The 10,498-nt window shown below is 38.7% G+C and overlaps 1 protein-coding gene across 1 annotated transcript in view; it reads right to left on the reverse strand.

Annotated features, from left to right (window-relative positions):
- Positions 1-4,169: 4,169 nt before the first annotated feature.
- Sntn (sentan, cilia apical structure protein) overlaps positions 4,170-10,498 on the reverse strand; it is an 11,738-nt gene continuing 5,409 nt past the window's right edge. The window contains exons 3-4 of the mRNA XM_028760533.1: positions 7,539-7,678; positions 4,170-4,322 (exon numbers count right to left, since the gene is read on the reverse strand). Of these exons, the coding sequence (XP_028616366.1) occupies positions 4,170-4,322; positions 7,539-7,678 (293 nt within the window). The remainder of the gene's footprint in view (positions 4,323-7,538; positions 7,679-10,498) is intronic.

Raw genomic sequence — 10,498 nt, forward strand, 5'->3', positions numbered from 1 at the left:
CATTTCCCTTGATTTATCTGTCACCAGCATACACATGCTTTTGCTCTGTTTTAAATCTTTCTATCAGACAAAAATAGATTCTATAATTGATATCCCTCTTAAAGAAGTGTAACTTTCCATCTGGGATAAAGATCTGAAAAGTCTTACTGGGAACCTGGACTGCTCGAATGACCCCAAGATTCCTCATCACTCACCAGACTCTCATCCTTCTTTCCCTGAAAGGTGTGAATTTGACCTTTTGATTGGTCATCATGATTGCTATATTCAGCTACTGGTGACTGAGACACAAATGGCTTTTGTGGGGGGGACATCCCACAGGATTCTATTTGAGGAATGCCAAATGGTTTTCCAGGGCCCAGCTGGTTCCTTGGTCTCTTGCACAGTGCCTGAAGTGTGCACAGCTATTTTTGTTGAGTTATAATATTATTTCTCACAATGAAATCTAATATTAAAGCTGAAGACTCTCATGCCTGCTAGTTGTGTGGCTTTGGGAAAGATGAAAAGTCCCATGCTTCTGTTTCCTCATCTGCAAGGTGGTAGTAATAGTATCCACATCACAAGTTTCTTGCACAATTATTATGTACATGCATGAAACACCATTTTTATATAAAGTTAACTAAGCTAATAAGGACAATCAACAGCTGTAAAACCTAAAACCCACAAAAGTGACAAGATAACATGTGTAAAAGTGGCACTTACATTTTAGGGGTAACCATTCAGCTCTCTAATTTGAGTTGCTCAATAGGAAGGAATTTATGCCCAGTACTCTAATCCAACTACCTGGCTGGTGAGGTTATGGACCCTAGAGGAGAACATACTACTAGCATTTTCTAAACCAATATAATTTCAATTGCATTATAAATACATATTTTATATCCACAGATAAGTGTAGCTCTCACTTGTCATCAAAAAAGCATTTAAAAATAAAACGGAGACTGTTTACAAGATCCATCACTGGTTAAAATACAGAGAGCAGTAGACCATGGGTTGCCCAACCCCAACTGTTACATGTGGAGCACAATCCCTACATTGTTAGGAAGCACTGCAGAGAAGGGGGAGGAAATTGTAAGGGACAAAGGACCACAATGTCTGTTGTGAGATAGTCTTCTACATGTGACAGAGAATCTGCACCCATGAAATCTCAAGAGTATGGTTGGAAAACAACAGTTCGACAATGACACCAGTTGACATGCCAGTGTGGAGGAGGGAAATCTTACAAGACTACACCTCTAGATAAAATGCTATAGACAATTAATGGCTGCTGAGATATGGAGAATTATTTTTCTCCAGGAATGAGTCCTCAATAGGTTAGCCAATCACAAGTGGTCAGCCCTAAACACATACATGAGCAACTTTAAGTGGACTTAGCACATAAATGTTTATATATGTATGTGTAACAATAATAATTAAAAGAGAAGAGATCAGTAATTTGAGAGGGAGTGAGAGTACAGAAGAAATTGTTGTGAGGGAGAAGGAGGAAAAGAAACGATATAAATATAGTATTTGTGTATGACATTTTCAAAAATAAATTAAAAAATAAATAGAATTTTTAACCCAAACTGTATCTCAGTCAGAAAACCAAAATGTAGACACCAAGCTAGAGGAAAACAAAACCTTTCATCCATGAAAATAAACTGGTTAAAATAAAAGCTTGTTTTTTTTCTCTTCTCCTTGATTCTAAACAAATAGCTTAAAAACAGGAAGAATTTGAAAGCTGGACAGAATGAACTGGATTTTCTTTTCTTCTTTTGTTAGCTAATTGAATTTGAATGTTCTGGTTGAATACACCTACCTCCTGTTAAAGTCTTGGGAGAGTGGACAAGTTTGAGAATTTTGTTTATGTAGGCTAAAGTCTTAGACTGAAATGGGAGGTTTGGGAAGGCGAGAGCCAAGGACTGGAGTTTGGTGGATTTGGTCTACAACTGGAAGAAACTGCAAGTCACTGGCCTCAAGGATGTTAAAAGTATTGTCTCTTTTGAAAGGATTTTCATGTTCTATGTGTGTGATCCTGGCAGTGTTCCTCAAGGGAGAATATGGAACATGAGAAAGGGACTTGGGTTGTTAGAATAACTTTAACATGAATAAAAGTATTGTTATCCATCTAAAAAAGGATTTATTTCGTACTTAAATGACATACCTGATTGTTTGGGATTCTTTTCTCACTCAGCCCCTCTCAAGACCCTGGCTGGTAGTTAGAGCAGCCTCCATGGGATTTTTTCCTACTTGTTATAGCCTAGGGACCCAGAGAAATGGGAAGAGCCTGAGCTGACAAAACTTCTACCTGGAACTAGAATATTTCTCTCCAACTTAGGTGATGCTAGCCAAAGCCTAGACATACGCACCTGTAAGGGAGCAGAGATACACGGTCCTACCAGGTGTTTTGCAAAAATGGTCAAGTTTGTTTCTAGCATCAAACTGTAACATCTCCCTAAGGGACTTGCTAGCTCCTACATTCAGGAAGGTAAATACTGTGACTCTTACCCTGTGCCTTCCTCCAAGAGTCAGTCAGCAGCAGAAGTGAGGTAAACGTCAGGTGTCAGACACTGTGGAGTGTAGCTGTGATTAGAACACAAGGATTCCTCTCTCCTTTCCTGCACTAAGATAAGATCCTGACCCTGGATGTATAACCTGGATGTCCCTAAGCCATCATGAGGCTGGGAAATAAATGAGTAGTCCTCTCTAAAGACTGAAGGAAAGACATGTGTAAGGGCACATGGTCAAGGAAGGCTTGTGTTTTACCTGGTGCCAGGTAACCTTTCTAAGGGAACTTAGGTATTTGTCACCATCTACTGAGCTGACCCTCTGGAGGCCTGCAGTCCTCAGGCATGAATAAAAGCTTTTATGAGACTCTATCTTAGAGATTACTGTATGACGTGTGTGTGTGTGTGTGCACGTGCACATGTGTTTTTGAGTGCATATAAGTATGTATGTGTCTATGTATGTGTGCATGTGTGAATGTATGTGTGTGTGTATGTACATATATGTGCATATGTGTTTGTGTGTATGTGTTCATGTGTATGTGTGAATGTGTGTGTGTGTGTGTGTGTGTGTGTGTGCATGTGTGTACATATCCATAGTCTCATGTATCACAGTCAAGACTTGTCTTGAATTCTTGATCCTTCCGTGTTCAAGTGCTGGGATCAGAGGTATGCAATACCAAGCCTGGAAGATTCTTAAAACTCATGTTTATTTAGGTATAATTCATAATTAACATACATATAATTTATTTGATTTAATGTAAAGTTTTAAGAGTTTGATAAATGCTTTTATTCATATAACAAGAACATTGTCATTCCCTTAAGATCTCCCATGTGTCCTTTTGTAGACAATCTCACTTTCAACTCTGGCAATTGCTGACCACAGGTTTTTCTTTTATGGGTTAGAAAGGGTCTGATTGAGTCAAAGCTCTTGTAATAAACTCTGTTAGCATTCTGTAACCCTCATTTTATTTATAATTATAGTACATTTTAAACTTATTAAATAGTTGTTCAGAGCTGGGGAGATGGGTTATTTGTTAAAGCACTTGCCAATGCAAGCATGAGGATCTGAGTTTGATCCCTAGAACCCACTTAGAAAAACTTCGTGTGGGGGAAATGCCAGCACTGGGGAAGTAGAGACAGGTGAATCCCAGTGGATCACTGATTCGACAGCTCTCAGTGAGTCCCGGGACAATGACAGCACTTGAGGGAGAACACTGGAGGTTGACCTCTGGCTTCTATATGTACATGTGTAGTTACCGTCACACACACACACACACACACACACACACACACACACACACACACACTACTACATAAACATAGACACAGAAATTATTGTTGTTTGCCTTGTTTCTTCTTCTAGAATTGCATAAACATCAAAAAGAGAAGGAGTTATCTGGCCATTTGTTACTGTATTTTTTAAACAATGTTACCAATTAGAGGCTTACAAATATGATTGCATGATCAATGAATAAATGTAATTCCACACTCAGTGGGAAATGTCTTTAAGTCACTAGTCACTCATCAAAAGTGGTATTCAGCTTATTATGTCTCAAGTCATAGCATTCAAACACTTCTGAAGAGAGTTGGAAGTCCCACTTATTACAGATGAGATAGAAACACCTTTACTATTTTGACATGGCGTTTGCCATCATTTTGCCCATGCACATGTTTAAATTTGCTTATTTCCTAGTATTTTTCACCCCATATCTTTTGTAGCAGATCTGACATGATGGTGAGGCTCAGGAGCAGGATCGCGAAGTCCTCAAAGTCCAGTTTGTTTTCTGTGTGCTCATCAAGCTCAGAAAGGATGTCTCGGTATTTTGGCTTGCTTTCTTCTCTCTGAAAGCAGAGTATAAGTGAGTATAAGTTTATACCTCTCCTGTGTATAAACTTCATATTTAGAGATGGTAATGAACACTATACATATGTTGTTAACAATCTAGCATGGCCAGTGCCATCACATAAGCACTGAGAAAATCCTTCCATGGCTTGTCTCTGAAAGCCCTTACACTGATCTTCCCGCATACGTTCTTCCTCTATGCCCAAGCTGTGGTGGACCACCAGAGAATTAAATAACTTGTTTCAAAGTAAGCAACTTTTTCTGTGGAGCTAAGATTTGTGGTCTTATCTGCCAGATTCCAGAGCTACACTCTTAACTAGTAAGTTATTCTACCTTTCTTCAGACACAGAACTTTCTGTGTTTTCAGATTTTAAATATATAATCTCTTGACTATAAGAGGTATCACTTATGTGTTCCATGGACTATGAGATTTTCAGAACTACAGAATGAACGGTGCTAGAAGAAAGCACATTGCTTTGTGTGATTGTTCAGCATTTAGTCTGATTGTCAGTCATACTCAGGCACATAGCTGTTATACATAGACTGCAGGAAAATGTCTGAACAGCAAATTAATGGAGAGCCCTTTCAGTTTCAAACATTTCAAACAACAGCTGGGAACTTTGACATTAAGCAAAGAAATGTCATTTGAGTCACTCTGGTGCATAGCTGCATATGCATTCAGTTTAACCACAAATGCTCATCTGTACACTGGCTGCAGAAGTTCCAGGAATGCTTGAGACATTTTTGGAATGATGGCACATTCCTTTAGTCTAAACCCATCCTTGTTTCTTTAGACTGGCTGTCCATCAGTCACATCTTTAGCCAGAGTCAAAGGAGCTCTTAACCATTTGCTACTAGAAAGCTGAACACTACTTGGAAATGGTCAGAGTTCAATAAAAGGACTCTCCTGGTGTGACTGCCCAGTTTTCCCAAAGATCATGTTAGTGTAAATCTCTCTGTTCCCTCTGTTCTGCATATGGAAGGAGCAGGGGCCTGCTAAACTCTAGTCACTGAAGGGTTAACCAGTCACTTTGTTTTAATATCTTCTAGGAAATGCTCTCAGGTGCTAGTTTTATTGTATTTTACTGGTAATTATGTATTAAGACTGGAAATTGTGCTTAGGTTTATGTGAAAGGTAACATTCTCTTTAGGACCTAGGCTCAGCAAAACGGTGCCACACATTTTATCAGAAGACCTCTCACCCCCTCTGCAGAAGGTTTAAAACAGAAGTTTTCAACCTGTAGGTCAGGACCAATTTGGAGACCTATGAACATTTCACAGGGATGGGAAAGAGGTAATTACATTATGATTCATAACAGTAGCAAAATTACAGTTATGAAGTAGCAAAGAGAGTCAATTTACCGTTGGCGGTCACCAAAACATGAGGAACTATTTGATGGGCACTAGTGCTCACACGCCTGTCTTAGAGACAGAGAGCATCACTGTTGGGCTAAGGCAGGGTTTTCATTTTACATGTTTGGCAAAGTTTTACCAGCGTCATTGATCCAGAGGATGCCCTTGGATGAACCATCCCCTCCATTGCCCTGAAATGAGCCTTGGCTTTCTGGATCTGCTCACCACAGGGATTACATTCAGGCCCGGGTGTGTCTGCTGCAGAACCTGGCTCCCTTGTTTGATTTTACCCACACTGCAGGACATAAAGCTGAGGGCATCTTCCCTAATAAATGATATTTTTAGAAGGATGATAGTTTATATCAGGATAATGTTGCCACTCACTCCTTCCTATGCTTGTTAAATGCCCTCCAGACATCTGACCCCGAGATGAGAGGCTTATGTTCTCTCTGGGATACATAGTTTATTTTGGCAACAAATGCGGGCAAATATGACAACAGGATTAATTCCCATCTCCTTTATTTAAAATCCCCACCCAAAACAGTTTATCTCAAGTTCTACCAAGTATTTGTGTTTAAAAATAAATTTTCCTTAAAAAATATTTTTAAAACATGCAGATATAATACAGAATATTTAGAAAAATATTTTAACAAAAAATGTAGGCATAATTCTCAAAGAATGCTAAGCCTCATTACCATTACTTTCTGTGTGTGTATGTGTGTGTGTGTCTGTCTTTCCCTGTGTATGTGTCTGTGTAGAAAGAGGAGTGTGAGTGTGTTATGTATATATGATATGTGTACATGTTATGTGTAATGCAGGTAGGAGTCCATTTGGAAGTCAGAGGACAACCTCAGGTATTCATCCTCATCTTCTGCCTTGTTTGAATCAGGGTCTCCTGTTGCTTACCACTCATTACACCTAGATAGGGGGCCAGGTTGTTCCCAAGGATTCTCCTGATTCCAAGGTCCATCTTATTGTAGGACTGCTGGGACTACATATGCTTGCTATAATGGGCACTGAGGATTCAAACTCAGGTCCTCATGCTTGTGTAGCAAGTGTTTTACTTATTGAGCCATCTCTCCAGATCTCTGCAGTCATTTTTGTATGTTATACCATGCATATGCACGCTCACACATACACAGATACACACACTGACGCACATACTCACAGGCTGATAGCACTATAGGTTCACTGAAAGCTATAATCTTGATCTGGCTCTTCACAGCAAGTAATATCTTATATAATTTAGTACACAAAAACTGAATACATATATACACTGTTATAGAAAGACAATTGTTATCTTTTTAATATCTCAGAGCTTTTAAGAACTTTTAGACAACTAAGAACTAAGAACTTATAGACAACTTTTATATATTTTGTTAGACCAGCCTCTTGATCATTACAGGGTTCAGAGTAAATCTTGGTGGCTTAGGCTTGAGTATATCGTTCTTTCTTTCTTGTAAGATTCCATAGATCAATATTTCCCAAAGTATGAGCATATGCATATGACATCATGTAAGTCAATGGTAGAAGGTGTCAGAAAATTAATAAAACAGTAGGTAATTCTTGTTCATACTTCAAACACTATATTTATTTTTAATGTTCAGAATCTCTTTTTTGCTTTCTCGCAGCAAGATGATCCCAGTATTTTGCCATTTGACTACATGCTCTACTCAACTGGAATTGCAGCTCTGAGCCACCACACCCACATGTTAGCTCGTTCACCAAATTCAGTGGACAACTTAGATACAGGAGATTCTCAATAAACATTTGTTGATTGAAATAATATGATGACATCCTGGAGCTGGAGTTCCTTGCTGTTTGGTGAGAGGCTTCTTTATTCATGCAGTTAATTCTCTTACCTCTGTGAAATTCCTAAATTGGGTTTGTAGCAGATTCTTGGCAGTGGCTTTCCCAAGTTTACCATCAGGGTCAGAAGCATCTCTGAAAACCAGAGCAATAGTAGCAATGGCTTTTTCCAGATCTGACCCCTTCTTCAAAGCTAGGAGAGAAGAAATGTGCAGTGAAGAATCAAATAAGAATGACGCTTTGTACAGACACAGGGATGTGTCTTCCACAGGAACTGTGGGGAGTAAGTTTGAAATTGTATGTCAGTGTGATCTAGTTCTTGGGCACATTGCTCCCCTTCTTAGAGTGAGATTTGGGATTATCTGATTCTGAATCTTTAAGCAATATAGCACAAAGGTTCCTTTCATAGCATTTGACCTAGTAGGGTTGAGATTTGATACCTGCCTACGATGTGGCCCTGGGGAAGCCCATAACTTTACTAAGCCTTGGTTTTCTAAGATATACTTTCATTCAGTTACTCAGCAATTATTTACCAAGAACCTATTGCATGTTAATCTTATCTTTTGGTATTAAAAGACACCATGTAAAGACTTCAAGTCCCATTCTTGTGCAATTTATATTCTGTTAGAGATGGTGCCACTTCATGTGAGTTTGATAAGGGTAATGGCGTCAGGGAAAGTTGTGACATAGTAACAGTTGCATCAGGTCTTTTCCTCAAACACTGTGATGTTCCAATTAGTTTCTCTAATTTAGGGTCCTTGATTGGGAGGACAGTGCTGATTCCTTTCTTCCTTGTGGGCAGCATCCAATGTACACAGAGATACAAAGATCCATTTGAACAACTCTATACACCAATATATCTGCAAGGACAGATGATCATACTTTATAGATGCCATGTGACCTTTCCTCTCTAACTAAACAACACTGTCCATGAAGTCAGAAGCCATCCCTTTGTTTTTCTCCCTATATTCCCAATAACACTAATGTCTGCTGCATAGTAGGGCTAGTCAAAGCCATGAGTGAATGAGTAAGAGAAAGAGCAATAGATTTCACAGCTGTTAGTTCAGGCAATATACAGCCATCTTGGAGTCAATGAATGCTCAGTTAGAGGAGGTACACTGAAGTGACAAGATTAGATATGATCTCTGCTCATATGTATCTTGTGATTTAGTAGAAAAACAAGCATTACTCAAGAGGATACATATAAATATACATGTATATTTAGGTTTTATATATTTAATAATGCATGAAAAAATCTGTTTTTTTCTTGCTTTCAAGCATTTGGCTTCATCACTATTTTTATTGTAGCCACTTTGGCAGGTGTTAAGAATATCTCAGTATGCTGTTTGTTTGTACTTCTAATGAGTAACTATGCTAAAAAATCTTTCTGTGTGTTTATTTACCATCTGTGTACATTTCTTGATGAAATATCTATTGACGTCTATTAGTGAGCTTTGTCCATATTTAGATGGAAAGTCTAGAATTTTTGATTTTGAAAGTTCTGTATCCACTTAAGATTTGTCATTATAGCATAAGGGAGTTTTAAAACATTTTCTCCTAGTCTGTAGATTATCTTTTAAATTTCTTCTTTTAGAGTGTGTACATGTATGTTCATGTGTGTGCATTACTGTGTGTGTGTGTAAGCAAGAATGCATTAGTTCCATGGTATGTGTGTTTGTGGAATCAGTGAACAACTTGTAGGGATAAGTATTCTCTTACCATGGGGACTGAACCCAGGTCAATAGACTTGTAGGACAAGGGGGTTTAGCCCACTGAACCATCCAACTCCACGTCCCACCTGCCCTTTCTAATTTTTTCACTGGGTCTTTTTCAGCAGAAAGGTATTTTATTTTGATGGGTCCAATTTCTCAAGGTTTTTCTTTTGGAATCATTTGTTTTATTTTTCTCCTAAAAGATTTTTCACCTCCACTCCGACAAAAAAACTCTTATGTTCCAATTAAGTTAATAATATATTCCAATTCAATTTTGAATAAAGTAGGTTACTGGAAGTGAGGTCATGTTTTTACTTCATCTGGAGATGATGCATTGCTCTAGTACCAATACTTGAAAGCATTTCCTTCACTGAACTGTTTTTGTCAAAAGTTGGTTGAGGGTCTAGAAAGACAACTCAAGAGTTTAGGAGCACTGGCTCTTCAAAAGACTCAGGTGTGATTTCCAGCATGGCATCAAACAACTGCCTCTAGTTCCAGGGCATCTAACAGCCTCATCTGGCCTTCACAGGTATCAGATACACACACATGTTATACAGACACATGCAGGGAAAAGTCCATTCACATAAAATTAAAAATGACAGCAGCAACAACAACATAGGGCAAAGAAGAAATCAGACTTTATTTTAAGACTCAAATATAGAGAAGGACAGGCAGTTTCTTTTTCTCTTTGTGTTCTCTTTCCCGTTCTCTTTTTTTCTTTTTCTCTTTCTTTTGAGACATACTTTCTGTAGCCCTGGCTGCCTTGGAACTCACTCTGTAGACCCCTTGCACTAAGATATCTACCTGCCTTTGATTCTAGAGTGCTGGGATTAAAGGTGTGTGTTACTATTTCCAGCTGAGAACTTTAAGGAAATTGGCCACAATAGCACATCAAATAATTCTAAAAACTGATAAAATGGAATTGTGTACCATGAAAAAAAAAATCTCTGTACAGCAGCAGAAACAATTTTCAGAGCAAAGCATAGCCTACGGAATGGAGAAAAGTCTGCATCGGACAGCTTATGTCTAGAACCTATAAGACCTTCAAAATTCAATTTAAAAAGTCAGCCAATGAATAAATGGGCTAATGAACTGACTAGGTGGTGCTCAAAGGAAGAAATGCAAATGATTGAGAAGTACTGGTGTAAGTTCAAAAGGGTGTGTGTGGGGGCAGATAGAGGAGGGAGGTAGGAGGGAGGGAAAGAGGAAGAGAAAGAGGGAAGGAGGGAGAGAATGTGTAAATGTGTGTGAAACAGAGAGAGAGAGAGAGAGAGAGAGAGAGAGAGAGAGAGAGAGAGAGA

This window comes from Grammomys surdaster, unplaced genomic scaffold, assembly GCF_004785775.1.
Source record: "Grammomys surdaster isolate TR1022 unplaced genomic scaffold, NIH_TR_1.0 126546, whole genome shotgun sequence".
Lineage (NCBI taxonomy): Eukaryota > Metazoa > Chordata > Mammalia > Rodentia > Muridae > Grammomys > Grammomys surdaster.